Source organism: Osmerus mordax, chromosome 2 (genome assembly GCF_038355195.1).
Source record: "Osmerus mordax isolate fOsmMor3 chromosome 2, fOsmMor3.pri, whole genome shotgun sequence".
Lineage (NCBI taxonomy): Eukaryota > Metazoa > Chordata > Actinopteri > Osmeriformes > Osmeridae > Osmerus > Osmerus mordax.
The window spans coordinates 17,554,525-17,577,710 of NC_090051.1; the positions used below are offsets into that span (position 1 = coordinate 17,554,525).

Here is a 23,186-nt window from a genome sequence, read left to right on the forward strand (position 1 = left end):
GCCTCATAGCCAGACTCCTGGAGTGTGGTAGAGGGAAATGTACTGTACATGCCTGAGGATATTTCTGTGCTGAGGGTAGGTGCTGAGTTGAGCGGCTGTGTCTACCTGTTTTTGCAGTATCCTTACTTATAACTTAATATAGTCTTGGGGAAAGGAGGAAATGTTGAATGTTATTTCAATAATATTTTAGCTTCTGCTATAGTTCCTGATTATCATTCTATCTTGACATGCTTCCGCTTTTCTGCTTCCTCTTTTGTTCTGTGTCAAATTGAAGCCTGAAGTTGTCCCCTTCTGATGACATCACTTTAGGTATATGAGGAACCCTCCATACTGCAGCAACACTTCCTCCTACTTGTGGATTCAGTCTTCCCACTCTCAGATTGATCAAGAGTGAGCCATCAGCTGGTGTGAAGGGCAACTTGCCACACAAAGCTACGCCATAAGAGTTCTTGCCAGCTACTCCATTTAGTGTGTCAACTTCAAGCCTTTAGCCCCATTAGCACTGCCCCTGTAGCTATTTCATTAACAGAGCCTAGCTGAAGAGGAGATTTCTGGAAAGAGTGTTTGCCTTCGGGGAAACACCAGCTGGTCGATCTACCTCTCTCTGGGGCTCAGACAGCAGATGCTCCGTCGGCGAGGCCCAGAGACGCTTGGATCATCTCCTCCATTCCCGGCGCAGACCCCCAGAGAACTCCTCCACGCCCCCTGAGACCATCCACACGGGGCCCAGCCTGGGAGAGCCATGGAGGGGCTGGAGGTGGAAGACATCAGCCCTGCCCTGGAGGCCACGGAGGACTTCATCCACTGCCTGGATGGGGGCCAGGGTGGAGGTTGTCAGAGCCAGGCTAAGGAACAACACGGCATAAGGCAAGCCAAGCTGCAGGATGTGTCCTCCTCTGCCCTGGGGAAGCTCAGCTCCAGCGGGGTGTGGGGTCTGCTGGCGAGGGAGCAGGTGGAGGTTGGCCCCCGGAGCCTGGCTTGGTCCGACCAGCCCTCTGCCTTCAGTGTGCTGGGCCTGAGGCACGGCAAGAGGAGCCGGGCACGCTCGACCAACGACTTGGCCGCCCACACCAAGGACGGCAACAACACTTCCTCCTCCAACGCTGCCTTCCAACGCGGGCACAACCGCTCCCGCTCCGACATCAACTACAGACCGTCATACACTGATAACGGTCTGCCAGCCGTAGACAAGAACACGCTGAAGAACATGGCACTGGAGGACCAGAGAGAAGGTGAGGTTGTCTTCCTGTGTCTTTGTTTTCTTCTATCATCTCTGTCTCTGTTTTTCTGCGTTAGTCTCATTTCGTCGCGTAACTTACTCGGTGTAAAACATACGTAACAACTGGGACCTTGAGGACAATATCACCGCATCGCTGTTATTATGACACAGCTGCTCTGAAGCCATCAGCAGCAGCAGAGCATCTAGAGATGTTTACCTGGTGAGGAGGATCCAGCATTTGCTTAGTGTGGGTTGGTTTGTTTGTTTGTTTGTTTGTTTGTTTAGACGAGGCAAGGAGAGGAGGAAATCCACCCTAAAGAAGATAATGGCGTGTAATCCTGTCACTAATGAGGCTATCAGAGAGGGGCCCAATTAGGCCTAATGTTAGCAGGATTAGCATGTGTGTGAAAAGGCATTATGAGTTGACTGGAGAACAGGGAGGGACAGACCACACAGGGGTGGTAAAAGCAGCTTTTATATTACCAGCAGATGCGCTCTAAGGAGATGATTCTTCCTGCCTGTCATTAAGCCTATGGTTGACAATGCTTTCTAGATAATGGAGGATAATCGTGGATATGCAATGTATCCATTTAGTTTGAGACATGGAATCCGTTGCCTATGACTATCCACACTATTTTGCAGTCTTATAAATACACAAAAATGGCCAGTTCATAGCCCCCACACACACACACGCACACACACACACAGACTCACACACAAATACAGACACACACACAAATACAGACACACAAACACATAAACACACACAGACGCTACTGTTTAAACACCGATTAATTTGGGGGTGTAGGACTAGGATACAACAGGGAATTGGAACCACTAGCATGCTAGAGCCCCCTGTCCCCAGGCTCTCCCTCCTTAACCAGCCCACGCCTAGCTCAGCCCCGCCTCCCAGGTGACATTTAAGGGCTTCTCTGCTGCGATCCAACCCCTAACATTGATGGATCTGTTGGCTCCAGCACCATGCCAGCCAGTCAACCAGAGAGCCAGGCAGGGAGATGGAAACGGAGAGCGCAAAATGCAGATAACGAAGAGAGTTAGCGAGAGAGAGAACAACCTTCAGCTTTCAGGTACTGCTGAGGGTAATATAATCTTCCTGAATGGCTGAATGGAGTTCTTTCTGGTAGGCAGTCCTGATTGGGTTGGGTTAGGTCGAGTCAGGCCTTAGTGTTCTGAAACCAGCGGGGGTCCAAAGTGCTTTTGAAGGCCAGAGTTACAGAATAGCACCAGCTATGTTATGATTGGCTCCTGCACTTCTGGGTGTGTCGGGGTATTGGTAGAAGTGAGGGACTGCTCTTGCTGTCCTCTCTGGCATTTAGAAAGTTCTGGCATCTCTGCTTAGTGTGCTAACTGGACCGGTACTCCCTCTTTCCAGCTTCAAACGTCCCTCAAATTATAGCCTGGATAGTCCTTGTTCCAGTGCTTACTGTCACATTCTCTCCAGCCAGCAGCTCCAGGGTGATCGAGGAAGAGGGGGTGGAGGAGGAGGAGATGGGCAGGGAGGTGAAGGAGGGCAGGAGGAGGAGAGGGGGAAGAGGAGGAAAGGAGGAGGAGGAGAGGAAAGGGCTTCTGCAGGACGAGCTCCCGGGCCTGTGCGTTGGTGGTTTTTGAACAGAATTTCAGCTTTGATTGCAGGCCTGGCTTCTAGCATGTATGTGTGTGTGTGTGTTTAACTCTCAGAGCACCGTTGGAGCGTGAGGTCACAGTACACCGCCAAAGTGTAATTGAACAGAGCGACATTCACTCTCCCGCACGCACGCAGGCACGCTAATTCTGATTCAGACTCCCTCGAGCATGTCAACTGCCAATGCCATGTCAACTGAGACAGAATCCCAATTGCTTCTCAAACTCATTTGCATATTCATTAGTGGCCTGAAGTGAGATGAGTTGTTTTTAGTATGCAAGTTGAAGACTCGGTGTCGCCTTCTCTATTAGCATTAGATTGCATAAGATTGATGGGACACACACTCACCAGCACATTTTAGTCACAGAAAAGGGGTGGGGTAAATTACCCTTTGAAAGCCATTTGTATTTAGGTTGGTTTCCTAATTGACCTAGTCACTAAGTGTATACAGCCGTCGGTAGTTAAATGTGCGTGACTGTGTGTGACTGCTCACAAGCAGTTAGGGTATCATTAACTAGATGCCCCACTCTACCATTTCATAAACGAGTGAGTCCTCGCATCACACCACACACTGGGCCGTCATAGCAACCCAGGGTTATCAGCTACTCAATCACCTAATCAGGTAGTCCACTGCGTTGTCTGATAGGCTCGCCAAGAGAGTCATGTGACCCAGCTGCCTCTACCTTATTCGCTGACTGATGGTGTCTCGCAGGGCCAAATCGTCACGCCGATCGAGGGAGCTACACTCCCAGTTTCCCCCCCTCGTTGTTGTCCCTCTCACCGCGCGCCTACGTGACCCCGAGTCCAGCCCGCCGCGGGAAGCGGACAGGCGAGATGCGAGGAGTAGGACCGCTCCGTAGAGGAAGGGAGATAAAGGAGGGCGTGTGCGAAAAGGAGCAGCCCGGAGAGAGGAAGGGCCGAGGGGGCAGGGCGTGCCCCAGATTAGCCCTTTCTCCTGGGCCGCGTGTTTGCACAGCGACCCCTCTAACAATGCCGCCACTTCCTGCTAAGGTCACAGGAAGGAGTCTCATGTTAGTCCCATGGGCTGTTATCACCAAGCAAAATATAATAGCTCATATCTAAAGGCCTGCGTCCGTGTTGGGTCTAGATATATGGTGAGGACGGGGGAAGTGCGTGTCAGATTACAGCTCCTCGGTGGCGACACTGTCACACTAATTGAAGTTGGAAGAAAAGCTGTGTAAGCGGTTTGAGCTGAAGGAGACAGATAGGTGCCAGTAGTTAGGGGCACGAACCACTGACTCCTAGACATGGTCTGGCCTCTCTGAAGCAGACACCTTTGAGTGCCAGTCCTTCCCTTCCCAGGCCCATATCTCAACCTCTAGAAACCTCTAGGAAACTGTAAATGAGTCGTTTTTCGGTGGGAGAAGTCTGTCGTTTTCTAGTTTTCACACACTACTACAGTATGTACGACACAGTCCTGTTTAATCGAACTAGTAATATGGATGGTGTGGTGGGTTTAGAAGATGAAATGGAATGATAAGAGAGTAATGGAGTGTGTGTGGCTGCCAGCAGATCCTTCCCACCCCCTCTCAAGCACTTCACATCCCATCATCCGCTGCCCTCTCTGCCCTCTGCAAGTCTCACTGCAGTACAATATGAAAGAGTGTGTAGCTCCAGGCATGGTTAACACGCCCCTCCCCGCCTGTGTGTGTTCCAGCTCACAAGGACAGCAGCAGTGGCAGCGTGGTGAAGCAGGGGCCGATGGAGCACCGCGAGGGGCCCAAGGGGCGCTGGGGCGCCTGCCACGTGGAGCTGACCCCCTGCGAGCTCCGCCTCTACGACCTGGACAGCAGCGCCAACCGGCAGCTGGGCACCGCCTACTCCCTGTCGCACTGCCAGAGCGTGGGCGGGCCGCCGCCGCCCCAGGCGCAGGACCGCCGCGTCCTCCAGGCTCTCTTCTTCAACAGCACCCGCCTGCAGCTGCGCGCCTCCTGCCAGTGGGAGGCGCTGGACTGGCGCCGGCTCATCTGGGAGAGGGTGCTGGCCGCGAGGCCCCCCGCCCGCGCCGACAACCAGCCGGCCGAGGCGCCGCACACCCCCATGTCGCCCTCCTCCTCCCCCTCCTCCTCCTCCGGCCTGGACCTGCGGCTCGACGGCGACAGCCCGCCTCCCGGGGAGGAGCCCCCGCCGCGGGCCGCCCCGGCCCGGCCCACCGCCCTGCCCCTCTTCACCCAGCGCTGTGCCGACGTGCTGAAGGCGGGGCTGCTCCACCAGCTGACCGACCTCAACAACTGGCGGGCGTTCACCTTCGTGCTGAGCCGCTCCTCGCTGCGGGCCTTCCCCACCGAGGGCCGGGGCCCCGTGTCCGAGCCTGTCCTCCGCTACCAGCTGGCCTCCTGCCTGGCTGTGCAGCGCCACGAGGACCAGGACGCCACTACCTCCGGCCCCGGCACCTCGGCCCGCTTCCAGGTGGTGTTCCCCAGCGAGGTGCTGCATCTGCGGGCGGAAAGCCAACCCAAGGCCCAGGACTGGATAGAGGCCCTGCGGCGGGCGGTGGATGTCCAGCGGCCCCAGGGGGAGGACGGGGGGGCGCTGCTGAGGAGCAGGCCGGCCAGGGAGAGGAGGCACAGGGAGGCCCAGAGGGCCAAGCGCCAGTCGGTCACCACCAGCTTTCTCAGCATCCTCACCTGCCTGGCTGTGGAGAAGGGGCTCACCACCCAAAGCTTCAGGTGTGCAGGTGTGTAAATGACCTTCCCCCGGCACTCCCACACACACACACACACACATATTACCCTTTATCCCACAGAGCACAGAAACTCAAGACTGACTGTCTGTCTCCCTCACACACAGGCGTACACACACACACACACACACACACACACAGCTACTCCAGCCACAATGTCCCACTCCTCCCCACACATTGGTTCATCCAGCCATATCTTCCACTGACTCCTTGTCAGACAGACCCATCCCATTGCATTGTCCACCCTGACACACGAGGTGACCGTCATTATCTAAAACACTTGCCCTCCTCCTTAGATTCCTCCACCAAGAATGACAGCCGAGCGCCCCAGATGTAGACTGATTGGCCCAGACCTGTCCGTAGGGTTTGCGCAAACCAGCTTATCAGTGTTAATGAGTGTGTTTAGCAGGCTCGGCGTGTCAGAGAGCAGCGTGATGAGCAGCTAACGATGTGGAGATGGTGCAACGAGCGGCTTGTATCTGCCAGGTGGATCTCCGTGGGTCTGCTAAGGTGGAGCGAGTGTTTGTCTGGAGGGACCAGCCCTCAGGCTCACCCTGACCCCTGACCCCTCGGAGCGCCTCACCCCCCCCCTCCCCCCGGGGGGGGCTGACAGAGGACAGGCTGCCGGGGTCGGGGGCTGTCTAGTAGGATTGTGTTCCTGCCCCCCTTCCTCTGTCCACATCTTAGGACGGATATGGACAGAGGAACTGACGTGAGGATCTGACTGTCAGACTGGGAGAAAATTATATTCCACTAACCCTTCCACACACGGGGGGGGTGGGGGGGTTGTGGTTAGAGGTTCGGGGTTGGGCAGGGGAGTTACTTTTTTTTATCTCCCATTCTGTCATCCTTGATTTCACCCCTTTTCCACCCTATTTCAAAGGACACCATCTGAACCGTGTTCTCAACTGAGAGCAGTGGCTTAGAATAGCCTAGAATTATACTTGATGCACACACTCATGCACGCCCCTGTTTGTTTTTATTTATTTAAACTGCATAGCTCAACCATGGCATTACCCATGGTGCCTAGCGACACTGCCTTTGGTGGCAGCTTTGTTGTGGCTGGCTTCAAACGGGTCCGGAGGACTACCAGGGATCAAGGTGTCTGCTCCCCTGGCTGGGTCTTTGAGCCCAGAGCACAAGCTGATCTCCCTGGGGCAGGTCATGGACCCCCCCCCCTGTGGACCCCCCCTGTGGACCCCCCCTGTGGACCCCCCCTGTGGACCCCCCCTGTGGACCCCCCCTGTCTCCAGGACGCAGCAGCCCTGCCCCCGTCAGGGGAGCTGGGTCACGTTAGCTGTTTTGAGTGTGTGTTTTTTTTACTGTTGCTAGTCTTTCTACTGTGGAATAAAAGCCTTGTTGCTCCATGCACCCTAGAGGTAACATACTAGCCACAGTTGTTTTAACAAAGTAATGATGACGTGCAGGATATTCCAGTGTCCTGTATACAAACAATTCAAACCGGGGAGATATAATCTTTTCCCCATAAAGTGATACCACTGCTTCTCTCTGTGGTATCTCTGTGCTGCTCCAGTCTCTCTGGTTGGTCTTTCCTCCAGGCTGTCCTGACAGCTCAGTAAATGGTCGGCTGCTTGTTTGGTCTTTCTGGGTGTGAAACCCCGGCTGTCCAAAAAGGTTTGAATGAGCCTCTTTCCCTCCTCCTGCCTTGTAACAACTGGCCTATTAATGCAGGCCGTTTGAAAGGCCGGATGAACAAGGAGAGCGGGCACCTGACAATAATTGGCCGGGATGAAGCGCAAGACAAAAATCCCCTTTTTTAGCATGAAAGAGGGTGCAGTATGCTGTGGTCAATGCGGAAGCTAATTGTTTGATTGAGGGCCTGGACAGAGGGGCTTGTGATTAAAACGTGTCCACCCCCAAAGAGAGAAACAGCTGGATGCAGCCGGCTCACTGCACAGCTCTTTTCATTCATTCTTCCTATTCCTCCCTTTCTACTTTCCTTTTTTTTCCCTTCTCATTTTTTTGTTGTTGTTGCGTCTATTCTTTCTCTCTCTCATTCAGACTCTCAGTCTCTCCCTGCTCTCATCGTGTTCACTGAACTATTTCTCTTATTCGCTCTCTCTCGTTCTCTATCCTTCTGCCTTTTTGTTCTTCTGCCAAACGGTTTTTACTCCTTTTTTGTTGTTGTGCATTTCTTCATTTCTTGCTCATTATTCTTGCTCATTATGTTCTCCATTTCTTGCTCATTATCAATCTCCCTCTCTCCTCTTACTGTCTCTCTTTCACCCTCTACATTCAGACCATCACCGTCAGTCTCCATCTTTCTCCCCCTCTCTTCCCGTCCTCCCCAGCCCTCTCTCCCCTCATTCTTTGGTCCGGTGCCAGTTTCCATTTGACTGCTTGTTCAAGCCAGTCACTTAGCCACGGACTGAGAGTCAGGGGCCAGCTTGTTGTATTAGACTTTAATGGCCTCCTCTAAACAAATAGCCCTGGCCTCTGAGGCACTGGCAGAGGGATTAGGAGGGCACGGGGTGAGGAGGGAGCGAGGACAGGACGGAGTGGAGAATGAGCGAGGGAGCGAAAGAGAAGGGGATTAAAAGGGTGCAATAGGGAAAACGTGAGAGAAAGAAGGCAAGCTGTGTCAAGAGAGGAAGGGAGGGAGGGAGGGAGAGAGAGCAATAGAGAGAGAGAGAGAGAGGGGGGGGGAGAAAGAAAGCGTGTCACAGTGATGGTGAGGGGAAGAAATGGAGGGATGTGAGAGAGTTAGTGGGGGCTGTCGGGGGAGAATCCAGAGCCATGCTCTGCCTCCAGACCCTCCTAATGACCCAGCGTTCCACTGGCCTGCTAACCTGCGGTGAGGTAGACGGCTTCGCTGGGGCTGACCAAGCAGCCAAACCGCTCTCCCGGCCGTTACTGGACGTCCGTCCGCGTGGTGCTGGAACTACGTCAAACAGCTGTTGCGGTCCAAAGTTAACATCTAACAGCTGTTACGTGAAGCCCGTGTCTGGGATTGGAGTGGGAAATTGGGTTTCTCAGAAAGCAGAGGTGTTTCTGAAAGCAGGCCAGTGGGATGTGCTGATGATGACATCGGGGTCAGCCCTTTGTGGCACCTGCTCAGCGGTCGTTGTTGTTTTGAACGTCTTTCAAGTCTGTAGAGTGAATGTTAAGCCCCGCCCCTACCGATAAAGACTGATTGTTGATATAACATCAAAAACCAAGCGGAAAATTGAATTTAATGAGCAACATTTATTCGACTGGGCAGTAACAAGGGAGTTTTATTTTTCAAGGATGTGGCCGGTGTCTGTTTGAAGCCTGAGACGCCCTCACCTCAACACACACACACACCCGCACTACTGTCCTGTCAAGTCCTCTGATGCTGAATGCGTTTCCCCAGGTGTCCTGACCCCACGTCATTCAGCTGGTTCAGATTCACAGGGTCCTGGGGCCAGGGTCTCTGGGTGGGGCGGGGGGGCGGGGGGGGAGAAGAGGGGGACCGTCCTGGAGCAAAAGGACCGAGAGGGGCTGAGAAAGATCCGGCCTGGGTGGGAATTGGTAGGTGTGGGGTTCTGAAAGTAGGAGTGTTCACATCAAAAGATGGTCTGTACAGCCCCCCCCCCCCCTCCCCCTCTCACACAGTCTCCCATGCTTTTCTCTCTCTGTGCGCACGTTCGAGTGTTTGGTCCGCATGAGTGAGACACATCAAAGACAGGCCTCTTGTCTTTGCTGTCATAATGCCCTCCCCCTCTCTACCCTGTCTCTCTCTGTCTCTCTCTCACACACCCTCACAAACACACAGTAACCCATGTCCCTCTTCAAGGCGCTGGGCTCTAAGTGCTGGGACAGTTGAAAGCTTGGCTGAGGACTAAAGGGCTGAAAAGGGTCCTCAGTGGGTTAGGAATCTCCCTGGAGAGGAACCCTGTGCTTCAGTCCCAGTTCACCTGGGGTCCCCCCCCCCCTCCCCTCTGCTCCAGGGAGGCCTTTTTGGGGTACCGCTGCATGGGAGCATCTGGGGTGAACCTCTGGGCTGGCCTCTGGGCGGTGAGAGCCTGAGATTTGCCACTCCCTGCTCGGATCTCACAACAGTCTCCCACTGTATGGCCACTCCACAGGGCATGTTCCCATGATGTGTGTGTGTGTCCCAGCTTTAACCTGTCCTCTTGCTGGCAGGGCTGTAGAATGGCCCTCTCTCTCTCTCTCTCTCTCTCTCTCTCTCTCTCTCTCTCTCTCTCTCTCTCTCTCTCTCTCTCTCTCTCCCCCCTCTCTCTCTCTCCCTCTCTCTCCCCCTCTCTCTCCCCCTCTCTCTCTCTCCCTCTCTCTCTCTCTCTCCCCCCCCCACCCCCCTCCTCTCTCTCTCTCTCTCTCTCTCTCTCTCTCTCTCTCTCTCTCTCTCTCTCTCTCTCTCTCTCTCTCTCTCTCTCTCTCTCTCTCTCTCTCTCTCTCTGTGCAGTGTGATGTTGTTAGCTGTGGTTTGGTGAAGGCCCCAGCAGGTCCAGCAGACCATACGCTGCTTGTGATTGTTTTCAGTGTGAGTTGTTGTTTTGGGTTTCCTTCCTGTCAGCGGCAGACGCGCGAGGCCGCCCGCAACCACCACATGACACAGCGGTCACCTCGCCGTGCCGGATGCCAGATCCTTCCCAGAAGTGACACAGCGCTTCTGGACAGTGACCGGGACTTGGGCTGGCCCCCGGCCATGACAGGAGGTCAGCAGTCACAAAGCTGGAGGTGTCCTTTGTCTATCCTCAGTGGGAGCCAGAGGGCTCTGTACCCTTGGGTGTCTCCCTGGAGTCACCTGACTGTCTAGGAGTCCTGCCCAGCGGCGGATTGAGACCGTTTGGGGAATTAGACTCCCATGTCAGACCTCTGAGAATGTTCCTTTTCCCGAAGAATCCTCCCCGAGCGTTTGCATACGCAAACCCCTCTCGAAAATACACGAGGAATACACCGATCGTAGCCCGCGCACACACACAAAGGCTTTCCTGTTCCCTCACAGTCTGTTTTGCCAGGCGTTTGGTCTAAAATTTGATATCGCTCGATAAGCCGACAGATATAGGTGGTTGCTGTGCACCGCAAGTAGGGTGAAGTGCCTTGCCCAAGGACACAACGTCATTTGGCACAGCCGGGAATCGAACCAGCGACCTTCGGATTACTAGCCCGATTCCCTAACCGCTCAGCCACCTGACTCCCCTAGAACAGTCAGTCACAGTTATTCCACTCCGTCCATGTTGCAATAATATAATAGTAATATCGCTGGTTAAGTTGACTGTTCACGGTAGGCCAAAACATGCCTCAGACCACCAGGAAATGGCCTGGTTCTCTCGATGCTCAGCACGCGCCCGAGTCTGTCTACTTGTGGAGGTAGGGGCCACGAATACGCTGCCCTTTACCTCAATGAAGCTGAGCTAAACTAGCTCTAAATGACTCCAGTCCTATTGGGGCTGGGGCTGTGAGGTGGTGGAGTGGGTTGGATGGGCCCAGAGGCCAGCATGGGTTTGTGGGGGTGGACCGTGTGTTATTTATAGAACGGGGGTGGTTAGTGTGGGTTTGCCCCGCGCTGCTACGCTGATTACAGGACAGCTGGGACACACGACACCCTACCGCGTGGTCAGTGGTTCACCCCACCACAGGAGCCAATGGAGGCAGAGAGAGAGAGAGAGTGGAGAGAGGGAGAAGAAGGAGAGGTGATGGAAGGAGAGAAAGGAAAGAGAGGCCTGATGGAGGGAGGGGAGGAGAGGGAGATGGAGGAACGGCACCCTTTTATAGCCGGGCGTCCCTGCCCCACACAAACCTCAAGTTTACATTAGACCCAGTTGGCCTGGTGCTGGTCGCTAACCTCAGCTGGTCCGACCACTGCGTTTAGGAACTGGACCTGAGGATCTGGGCTTGGAGGGCCCAGAAGGATAGCCTTTCTTTCTCTCCGTGTCCCTCCTTCGCTTTCTCTCTCTCTTTCCCCTCTGCCCTCTCTCTTCCCTCCCATGGAAACACAAGTACAGCCGTCCCTGCTTAGTGATCTATAACTGACTCATATTAACAACATGGCGTCTTGTACGGCAGAGGAGGTTCCAATCAGTCGAGCAGTTCAAGAGGAGCTTAAACGAGGCATTATGGTGATTTTGTAGGTAACCACTAAATGGAGACATCCTGACCAAGGCTATGTTTGGCCATATTTATATCTGACGTAAACTCATTGATGACACATGTTCGCCAGCCATTCTGTACCTGGTGACATGTGGACATGTGTAACCCCCATCCGCACACTGAAACCTTAATGTGCTGCCACTTTGGTTTTCTTCACGTCAGGCGGCCTCGGTGCTTTCGCCGTGTTTCTGGAACGGTGCCTTGAATCTATGTTTGTCACCCCCTCCCCTCCCTCCCTCCCCCCTCCTCCTCTACTCCAACTACATAACAACCGCAAGGGCCAATCAGACAGAGCAAGGCCACGGTGGTCTGCTGGTATCAAGGGCTGCGTGGCTCTCCCAGATCCCAGACTCTGATAAGGGGGGCTCCTCTGGTGCCACGCTGGCCTACATCCCTGGAGACGCACACTCGCTCTATCTCCAGCTCTCTGTCTTCAACTCTCTGTCTTTCTCTAATCCCTCTCTCCCTCTCTCTCTCCCTCTCGTTCTGTTTTCCTCTCGCACGTTCACTCATGCATCTGTTGAGTACGTACGCCACGCTCCACTGACGGCAGCCTGCAAGTCTGCACCCCCCCCCCACACACACACACTTCCTTCTCTTTCCTCTCCTTTCTTCCCCTCCTTTTTTTCCCGGCTGTGCCGTCCCGTGCCCACACTCTCCCCCAGATTGCGGGGGAGGGGGGGGGGATAAGGGACACCTGCCGCGGTCACCTGTTTGGGTTGGCGAGCGCCGCGTCTGTCGCCCGGACGGGCCGGGTGTTTGGGGGAGAGCAGGAACTAGAAAGGGAGAGAGAAACAAAGCACAGGGGAGCAGCGCCGAGGGGATGAATGGAGCCGAGGATCCACCTCTCCACTGTTTATTCCACAGGCAGTCATTGAAGTGGGCTCTGTTGTGACTACTGCACGGGTAGGACTGTGGAAACCTTGTGATCTTCACATCAGCCCGGGGACTTGGCTGATGTGAGAGACGATCCGTGCACAACACGCCGGGTTCTGAACTAACCTCATTCAGTGTCCCACACCAAACCTTGTAGTGACTCAAAGTGGTTGTTTTATCCTTTTCAATTCTAATCAGCTATGCTCCTTTTGAACTAAAGATATGAAACCGGGACTAGTAGGTGAGGATGTTGGTCTTCTTGGTTGGCTGGATCCTAAGGTATTTAAAGGGGGGGGGGTCTATAAACGGTCATACATTAACGCCGAGTTAAGGGACCCAGACACAGAACCCTAAACCCCTTAAACATTAAGCTGACCCTACACCCACCCTCCTCCCCCCTCCCCCCCCGTCCTGCGACCCTGCTCACCTGAGGTCAACACGCCTCGTGTCAGTGACCTCAGTGGACCAATCTGTCTATAGAGTTGCTGTCGTTCACCTTTGAGCTCGGTTGGGTAAGCTGCACTCTGGGACACACACACAGTGAGACCTGCTTCCCCTGTGCAGAAGTGAACCAGATTTATGTCCCCCTCCCAGGTTGCCAGCGCCCGGTGGGATTGTCTCGGGGCAAGGCCAAGGTGTGCTTCTACAGTGGCTGGTACTACTGTCAGAGCTGCCACCAGGACAACCTCTTCCTCATCCCTGCCCGCCTGCTGCACAACTGGGACACCAGCAGACACAAGGTACACACACACACACTCACACACAGGAACACATGGATTACACGCGCACACAAAAACACACCCTCATACGCACGTACACACACTCACACGGACGCACACCCGTACCCAGTGCACAGGAAAACGCAGACACAAATACACTCCCCCTCCACCCTCCTCCCCCCCTCCCCAGGTGTCGAAGCAGGCGAAGGAGTTCCTGGAGTTTGTGTGGGAGGAGCCCCTGCTGGACGTGCATCAGCTGAACCCGTGCCTGTACGAGCACAGCCCGGGCCTGGCCGCCGTGCTCCGGCTCCGCCAGCAGCTCCAGTCCCTGCGGGCCTACCTGTTCAGCTGCCGTGCCGCCGTCGCCGAGGACCTGCGCCGCAGGTCGGCAGCACACCATCACACACACACAGACGTGTGCCCCCCCCACACACGGCACCCAGCGTAGGAAGACTTGATCTGAGAGAGACAGCTCCCCCCCCCCCCCCCCCCCCCCCCTTACCCAGACAGAGACATGGAGGATGAGGATAACAGTCCGGGGAGGGAGGGGGGGGGGGAGTACAGAGCAGGTGGAACACTGTACAGCAGGGTGGAATTTAGGTTGTCTGTTGAAAGCTCCACTGTTGATTCCGTGCGCGCAGTGTGTGTGTGTGAAGGCCTGTCTCATGTGCTCTTTCTGTCTGAGCTATGTAGGATGGGTGGGTGGGAAGTGTGTGTGTGTGTGTGTGTGGGGGGGGTCCCATGTGTTTATATGAGGGGAAGTATTCACTAAAAGGCATGTCTGGGGGGCTGATGAATGCCCCCTGCTCTGCCTGAGGCTACTCCTGTCTGAGCCCCTCCCCCTCCTCACAGACCCACCCACTCACTCACCTCCCTACCGTCTTCCAGTCTGCCGTCGCACAGACCCTGCCGGCGCCCCGCAAGCTCCGCCGGAGCGGCCGGCGAGCCACGCCCCGCATGGGAAGCTCTCCCTCCCCGTCACGGCCCTGTGACACGGCCTGCGTGCGTGTTCTCACACGGGCGTCCGTCTGACTGCCGGGGGCCTTGGTGTAGTGGTGCGGTGCCCACACCCATCCTTATTTCTTTAACGTGCCCCCCCCCCAAGTTCCACAGAGAGGATCCAGCTGTCCAGACCCGGGCCATGCCCTGCCCAGAGCCAGGGGATGAGCCAGGGGGAGGGGGGGCTGGTCTGGATCTGTCGGTGGTGTGTTTACGGTAGCGGACGGCGACCCCGGAGCATGAGGAGCATCACCGGGGCCAGTGTTTACCAGCACACCATTAGCGCGCGGCGGCTAATGCCCCGCACTTCCAAACACGGCAGGATTAATGAGGCCGGTGGCGCTAAAACCTTCCCCCAGCCATCCCTCACCTCCCCTGGCCTCTGATCAGGCCCTGCACTGGGCGTCCTGGGGCGGAGCGTTGCTGCTCCAGGCTCTGTCCAGAGCTATACCCACCACTGGGTCTGACTGGAATGTCTGGTCCCAGACCAGCCTGGAGGGGTGAAGGTATATTGGAGTGTGTTTACAGTGGGGTTGTGAGAGAGGAGAGAGAGCTGTCACAGCCCACACCCACCACTGTGATCTAACACCCATGTCTGAACCCCAGCAGTAACCCCCCCCCCCCCCCCCGCGCGCGCACACACACCCCACACACACACACACACACACACACACACACACACACACACACCACACACAGTCAAACTGTACCACATGTGTGTGTTGGTGTGCGCGCTCAAGCTCACTGACTACAGTGCAGGATTTACACACACACACACACACACTCAGGCGAGGAACACAGATGCTTTCCCTCAGTCGTACGTGGGACTGACTTCACACTGCGTTCACACCCCTCTGCAGGAGGGTTAATCTCCCCGTTCACACACAAGGGCTCAGAAACTCCTTCATTGCACACCAGTGAAGCCCGTGGAAATCACGAAATAATACTTATCAGGCCACATTGCTCTGGCCAGAGCCCCCAGTCCTGGGTGTGGTGAGACCTAGCACTGATACCAACAGCAACAATCAACACAGCCGTTATGTTTCTGCCCGTGTGTGTGTGTTAGGAGAGAGTGCAACAGAAATATGTGTGTGTGATGGGCATGGTTTACATGTGATGTGGGCTCGGGGGTGTCACCACTGATAAGGTCTCCTAGCTGCTCTTGTTTGTCAGCCAGGCCTGTATCTATGGGCTCCCACCGACGCAGAGAGACAGGCAGTCAGAGCGACAGGCCGTCTCAGACACGCAGGAAGACGGGTCGTCGAGAGAGAGGAGACGGGCAGTCAGAGCGACAGGCCGTCTCAGACACGCAGGAAGACGGGTCGTCGAGAGAGAGAGACGGGCAGTCCTCACCCAGAGCTCAGGGGGGGATTTAGCCTGGAGACAGTGGAGACTAGCTTGAGTGGTGTCCCGCTATACACACATACACAAGCAAACTTCGGCCCCAGTCTACCGCCTCTATCCCACTGGTATCAGTTCCTCGATTTAACACCTTCAAATCTTGCTGCAGATACTGTATCAGCGGGCTCAGGGTTTGTTTTTTCCACCTCCACCCAGCATGTGTTTCTTAGGCTTTATCTGCGGTTATGTAGTTAGTCAAGTCCTGATAAAAGGGTATTCCTTTTTCCTGTAAGACCTGATGTGACTGTGCTGTAGCAGGGGAGGTGACCCTAGTAGGTCAAAGAGAGGAACGCCCTCCACCTCGGTGTCTCTAATGACCAGAAAAGCCTATAAACATGAGAAAAGAGAATTCATCTTCAGCTAAACAAACAGCCCGCCCACCCAGCCTGTGTGTGTGTGCGGTGCCTGTGTGTGTGTGTGTGTGTGTGTGTGTGTATCAGTCAGATTAGTGGCTTAAAGAACACAGAGGCTAATGAGGCTTGGGGCTGATCTGTGAATGGGGTTCGACTGGAGCCCAGCCATCCTACTCACTCACATAATGACCGCAGCTCCTGCTTGGTGAATGGGCACACCCACACACATATCTTAATGCTTTCTCTAATAGTGTTGCACACTCATGCTTTCATGCACACCTAACATACAGACCAATGCGCGTTTAAAGTGTTCCCTAAGGACAGAGACTAGCATGTGGTTTGTTATGGGCAGAGAGCAGCATGTCTCTTCTCACTTAGGAGTGAGGGTTGTATGTGTGTGTGTGTAGAGTGTACATAAATTGCTCTCCAACTCCATCTTTAACCCTCTCCCCTCTTCCTCTCCACTCCCCTCTCTCGCTATGTCACTCTCTGGGTCTATAGATCCTTGGGTTGTAATTTAGCCAAGCGTGGGTGAGTGAGAGTGCGTTTGTGTGTCTGTGTGCGTGGTGTGTGGACTGAGAGGCTGGGAACAGCGAACGTGTGTGTGTGTGTGGGGGGGGGGGGGGTAGCTGCTGCTCTTCACCTCTTACTCAGGCCCCAGCATGCTTCACTCCACTATAAATTAACCCCCATTTCCAGGGCAATTTCTAGGCCCTTTGTTTGTCATGGTTACACGAGGGTCAGGTGTCATCAGGAGCTTTTTGGTGTGTGTATTATGCGGCAGGCCTGTGTGCGTGGTTCTTCCTCATCTAGATGCAGCCTCAGCATGAAACAGGAGCATGTTTATGGATCTAGTTGTTGTGGAATCCGGCTGAGCTTTATTCCCTAGATTATCTTCATTCAAACCACTGAAGGAGAGATGCAACACTTCAATGTGGATCATTTTGATCCCGTTATCCTTTCTGGACCCAAGAGATTGATGACTCCTTGCTGTCGTCTGTTTGCCTGTGCAGGATCTTCCCCAGAGAATACCTGCTCCAGCACATTCACCTGTACTCACTGGCTGACCTGCAACAGGTAAGGCACACACACACACACGTCAAGTAGCACATACTCAGCCGCAAGATGCCTTTACAGTGTGGATGTATGTGTGTGTGTGTGTATGTGTGTATGTATGTGTGTACATGTTTCCTCTCCCCCTGCTGTCAATCAGACAGGGCTGTGGAGTTAGACCAGCTGCCCATGTGAAGAGGTGCTGTGTCTCTCACACCTCAACTCTTTAACACTGTGGGGCCCTGGGAGAAGGGGATGTGTGTGTGTGTTGGACAACTGTACTATGCAGTAAGTGCCTGGATATGCTCTCCCTTTCCAGTAACTGAGTAATGCTGAAAAGCCTGCCCCTTCTCCTTCCAGCTACATCTAGCCCACGTAGGGGGCTGTGAATGGGGTCGAGGGGCCATGAATGACTGAATGGAGGTTACATTTTGGAATATCCATCTTTACCTCCCTCCCTCTTTCTCTCCTCCTTCCCCCGGCCCTGTCTCTCAGCAGCACAGTGTTGGGCTAGTCCTCTCCTCTCTCACTGTGAGAGACTGAGGCCCCCCCCCCCCCCTCTCTCTCTCTCTCCCCTGGCCGCCTCACTAATTGCACACATTCAGAATCAACAGGCAGAAAAACAAAGCTTGACAGTCCCCCATTCTTCCCGACATCCCCAGGCCTGACACACACACACACACACACACACACACACACACACAGACACACACTTGCTCTTTCTCTCTCTCTCTCCCTCTCTCTTGCTCTCCCTAACTCTCCCACTCTGTGTGTGTGTCACTCATCACATCCTCCGGTGGGCTACTTCCAAGCCTCTGTGGGGGGGGGGGGGGGGGGGGGACGTGTGGATCACAGGTGGTGAAGACCCCGCCTCTAGTCCCAATCCTCCAATCAGGCAGCTCAGCGACCCCGGCTCGTCCCGACTGAATGAGGAGCCGGCAGTCTCGCTTTCGGAACCCGACTGATTCAATTAACACCGAGTTTGCCCACATGCTCACCCTTTCTCTCTCTCCCCTCGGTGCTGTCTCACTCGCTCTTCACAGGACGCTTCATTGGCTCTCCCGTATTAGCGAGCACCGATTCCTCCAGTTCCTCCTGAGTAGCGGAGGGCCTTTCATCAGTCTGCAAGAGATCTGCCAGCCGGCCCCCCCCCCAGGCCCGCAGCAGGCCTTGGGGTTGGAGCACAGTCTGTTTTCAGGCCTCCAGACCCCCGCCGGACACGTTTGTTTGTCCAAGGCTGCCTCTGTGTGTCCACTGGCTCTGCCCGTGTGCGTGGGGCGTGGCCGGGGCGTGGGAGGTGGCTGATTGGATGGCGTGTAGCTGGGTACCCGGGTGATAGTGTTGCCATCGAACTGCAAACAACTGGAGGGGCGGGACAAAGGAGCATTGAGCGTGCTCCCGTGTGACACTCGCATACGTGCTGGAGGGGAAGGTTCCCACAGCGACGCCCGGGTATGCACACACGCACACACGCACACACACACACACACGCACCAGGGCTGCTCTAGCACGGCCAGGAATTCCCAGGCTCCTGGGTTTGATAGCCCTTTTATAAAGATGAGGATTTGTTCTACTTGGAAAAAAAATGGGGGGGGGGGGCTTATAAATGGATTATTCCGATGTCGATGTCACACACGATCACACATTTATTAGAGTCCATCATGCTCACACTTACCTCTGGGCTGCAACACGTAGACACACTCTCTCTCACACACACACACACACACACACACACATACAGTACACACGACCCGAGGGCGAGTGCCCAGCGGAGTGTGGTGGTAATCCTGTTTGGCGAGTGTGTGTCAGGGAGGGTGTTATCCAAACAGAGTTGAGCCTGTCTTTCAGGGTGCGATCCTGCAGGCTCTCTGAGCCCCCTAATAGAGCCCACCCTGCACCCGGACACAGAGAGGAGGCCCACAGCAGCGGCTGCTAAACACAGCTTTTAGAGGATTTAGGAGCCCGGGACCACAAAGCCCCCCGCACAGGGCACTGAAGAGGGGGGGGGGGGAGTCGGGGGGGATTGAGAGACAGTGGGGGGGGGGGGAGGGAGGGTTAAGGAGGGGAAGCGTTTTGGTAGAAGGCCTGAATGGAGAGAGAAAAAGGGAGCTTTTAGGGAAGTGTTTTCTGGAAGGAAACTGGGGGCGGGGGGGGGGGCTTTTGGAAAGTAGCGGGGTTGAGAAGTAGGTTGGGGGAGAGGGAGAGGCAGGGAGGAAGAGGGGGATGGAGGTTTTCTTCCAGCAAATGGCCACAATTGACACTGCAAAGCCAGCTGCTGTTCTCGAAGACCCCCCCCCCCCCCCCCCCCCCCCCCCCCCCCCCCCCGTACACCTCGGACCAACTGAGGGGGAGTCACAGGTCCACCAGGTCTGCAGACGGACTCACCCTCACACCCCGCCTTCCCTTTGTTGTCCTGGTCCCTCTCTCTCTTTCTTTCTCTCTCTCTATCTCCCCTCTGTCCTTTATTTCATTACATTTCTTGGCTTGCTTCAACACATCTCTCGATTTTCCTCCATCCCCCCCCCCCCTCCCCCCCTTCCACCCTCATTCCTTCCAGAGCATCAGTCAGCCACCCAGAGCCTGTTGCCAGTTGTCTCATTCTGCCCGGTTACATTATAGAGCCTCTTAATTACTCCCCATGTCACCATCGATCAGGGGCCACATACATCATCTGGTGTGGCCCGGTGTAGAGACAGGCTGCCTGCCTGCGGTCCGTGGAAGTACCGGGCTAGACAGACAGAGAGAGAGAGAGAGAGAGAGAGAGAGAGAGGGTACGTAGGGAGAAATTAAGAGGGAGAATAAGAAAGAGAAAGCGGAGGAGTAACACAGTGCTGGAGGGGGGCGGGGGGGGGGGGGGTGAAGGAGGGATCTGAGGAGATTGAGGCCAAATTAGAAAAGGAGAGGAAGGGTGATGGGGAGGTCTGAGTGATGGATGGCTCCTTATGATGCTGTGGGAGGGGTGGAGAACTGAGGGGGGAGCGGGTGTGAGGGTGATGGATGGCTCCGGTATTCTCTGTGTGCTCACCTCGGCTCACGGGCCTGGTCCCCTCTCTGGCATACTTCGTTGGGAGTACCCGGGGAACTGTTTCTCTCTCTCAGTATAACTACGTCTGCTGTGCCCTCTGGTCCAGCCATTATGGATGATGGCATTTACGATAGAAGATAGCCTACGCTGTGCAAGGTGGTCTGAAATCTCCCCATCCAATCATCCTCCCTGCGCGTGTGTGTGTGCTTGAAGACGGGCACATGCTTGTGTGTGTGCGCGCTATAGGGGCAGGGGTGGTCCTCCATTCTCTCTCCCTTCCTCCCCGCCCCTCCCCCCCCTCCCCACCCTTCCCTCCTTCAGCCACTCCTTGCCTCTGTCTTCCCCTCTTTTCTGCGGGCCCTCCTTGTCCAGGCTGAAGAATGCTGGCAGGCTCTTTAATTGGTGGGCCATGGTGCTGCCAGGTGTAGCCACTTGTCCCTGCCCCTGGGGTGAGTGTGCTCTGGGGGTCTGGGCCCCTTCCCCGGCCCATTCACCAGCCCACAAAGCACGTTCTCCCACAAGCCCCTTTCAAAGGCTCTACCCATGTCTAACTACGCCGGGCCAGTAAATGGCATTCACGTTTTTTTTTTTTTTTTGCAAACGGACCCCAGAAATGACTCTCTCTCTCTCTCTCTCTCTCTCTCTCTCTCTCTCTCTATGTCTCTCTCTCTCTCCTCCACCCCCTTAGCCTCTCCAGTCTTTTCTCAGCGATCGGTCATTAGGTTTGATGTGAATTCCTGACGTGAACTCTCTTCCCTGGCCGTCCCCCACCTTAGCAGCGTCCCACCGAGAGGCGAGGACAAGAACTCTCTGCCCTCCCTTTTTCAAACAGTTTAACGTTTCATGCTACACCCCATGACATTCCAACCACGCACTGGTCCTAATTGTCAAATCCAGGACAATCCTGAAAAATGCAATAAGATGTGTATATTTTGCTTACCAAAATGTATCCACCTCTCCTCCTCCCATCCCCATCCCTCCTGTCTTCCTCCTCTCCTCCTCCCATCCCTCCTGTGTTCCACCTCTCCTCCTCCCATCCCTCCTGTCTTCCTCCTCTCCTCCTCCCATCCCCATCCCTCCTGTCTTCCTCCTCTCCTCCTCCCATTCCTCCTGTCTTCCTCCTCTCCTCCTCCCATCCCTCCTGTCTTCCACCTCTCCTCCTCCCATCCCTCCTGTCTTCCACCTCTCCTCCCATCCCTCCTGTCTTCCTCCTCTCCTCCTCCCATCCCCATCCCTCCTGTCTTCCACCTCTCCTCCTCCCATCCCTCCTGTCTTCCTCCTCTCCTCCCATCCCTCCTGTCTTCCACCTCTCCTCCAGGTGATCGATGGGAAGATGGCTCCCTTCCTGTCCAAGGTCATCAAGTTCGCCAGCTCCCACGTGTACAGCTGCAGCCTGTGCAGGGAGAAGGGCTTCATCTGTGAGATGTGTCAGAACGGACAGGTCATCTACCCTTTCCAGGAGAGCGCCACCAAGAGGTGAGTGCTGACACTACCGCGGGGCTAGTCCGGCCAGGCAGGAATCCACATCCTCTAATTGGATTGGCGTACCTGGCTCTGCTTGAATGGTTAATAGCTGTGTGGTAAGTCCATTGCTAAAGGTGAAAGGTGAACCCTTTCCCTTGGCCATGGGAGCCTCACTCCAACACCCCTGTCTGGTGGTTGGGGGGGGGGGGGGGGGGTCTTAATGGGACTGGCAGGGGGGGTCTGTGTTGTGTGACAACCCTGGTACTCTGCTGGACAGGGACAGTTAATCCCTCCTAGCGCCTTGCCCTGTCTGCCCCCTCCACAGCTCATGCCAGGCCACTGATAACAGCTAGCCTGGGCCTCGTTCACACGCCTGAGGAGAGGAGAGGGGAGGGGAGGGGAAGGGAGGCAGATAGAGACTGGTCAGATGGATCCATCATCATTAGTGTCTGTCTCCAATAAACTCCACACACACATGCCTGGCTGATTGTGCGCGTGGGTGAGTGTGTATGTGTGTATCATCAAGCGTGGGTGTGTTTGCACAAGTGACTGTGTTAATATGTGCTTAGATAGGATACGCCAGCCCTCCATATGTGCTTCCTCCTCCCGGACTCTGTCGAGCTAATGACTGCATGACACTGACAGGCCAAGCCCCACCTCAACGGCTCCCTGCCTAGCTTTATGACTTTATGACAGGATAAACTGACAGCAGTGTCACCACTGCACATCACGAGACAACAGCACTGTCCCAGCCTAGACTTTGACCAGTCCTCACCAGATCCTGATAAGCATGAGCTTATGCCACCCCTCCGAAACCCTACACCCTGACATCTTATCTGCTCCTATCTCCTCGGAGCACCAGATTAGATCCATGGAGGTGTTGCAGGGAACCGATCCAGAGATTTAGGTCAGCTAGGTCTGGCCTGGGCTAGGTCTGGCCTGGGCTAGGCTAGGCTGCTGGGCTAGGCTAGGCTGCTGGCTACAGCAAGCAGCAGTGTCCCAGCTCACACAGTAGCGTAGTCCCCACACAGGGTTGGAGTGCACAATCATCAGAGGGTTTCTTGTGTGTGTGCGTGCGTGTGTGTGTGTGTCCAGGTGCGAGGGCTGCGGAGCCGTGTTCCACACCGAGTGCCGCCAGCGCGCCCAGCCGTGTCCCCGCTGCGTCCGCAGGGAGCTCCACAAGAGGCCCTCCTCCTTCTGGAGCTCTGACGACCACACCCCCGGCTGCTTCGAGCTGCCCTACCAGGACACCTGATCTCTCCACCCCCCCCCCCCCCACACACACACACACACACACGCGCACACACACATGCGCGCTCTGAGACCCGCGCGCACACACACACTCTCACACATAGGACCGTAGGGCATCCCGTCTCAACCGGGCTGCTATTTACAAAGTCAAATGAAGCGCGTGCTTGTGGAGGGTCCCTGGTCCGCACGCGCTGATGACGACCCCGCGGAGCCAGGAGCGTGTGTGACACACCTGGGGTGAGGAAGCACCTGACCCTTCCCCGGTCTCTCAGGTGTGGAGAGATGGACACGAACCTTCTACTGAGGAACCTGAACTTTTCTCCCTGTTTAACCTGGGCTTTCATCTATAGAGGGCCTACTACTAGTACTACGATATATATATAT

General features: G+C 55.3%; 1 protein-coding gene across 1 annotated transcript; it reads left to right on the top strand.

The window, feature by feature from the left end:
* The first annotated feature begins 711 nt into the window (after window positions 1-711).
* Window positions 712-22,996, top strand: plekhm3 (pleckstrin homology domain containing, family M, member 3). Its single transcript, XM_067261019.1, has 7 exons — window positions 712-1,232; window positions 4,540-5,559; window positions 13,132-13,277; window positions 13,447-13,640; window positions 17,023-17,086; window positions 21,406-21,563; window positions 22,647-22,996. The coding sequence occupies exons 1-7, from the start codon at window positions 743-745 to the stop codon at window positions 22,804-22,806; spliced, it is 2,232 nt and encodes a 743-aa protein (XP_067117120.1). The 5' UTR covers window positions 712-742; the 3' UTR covers window positions 22,807-22,996.
* The last annotated feature ends 190 nt before the right edge of the window (window positions 22,997-23,186 follow it).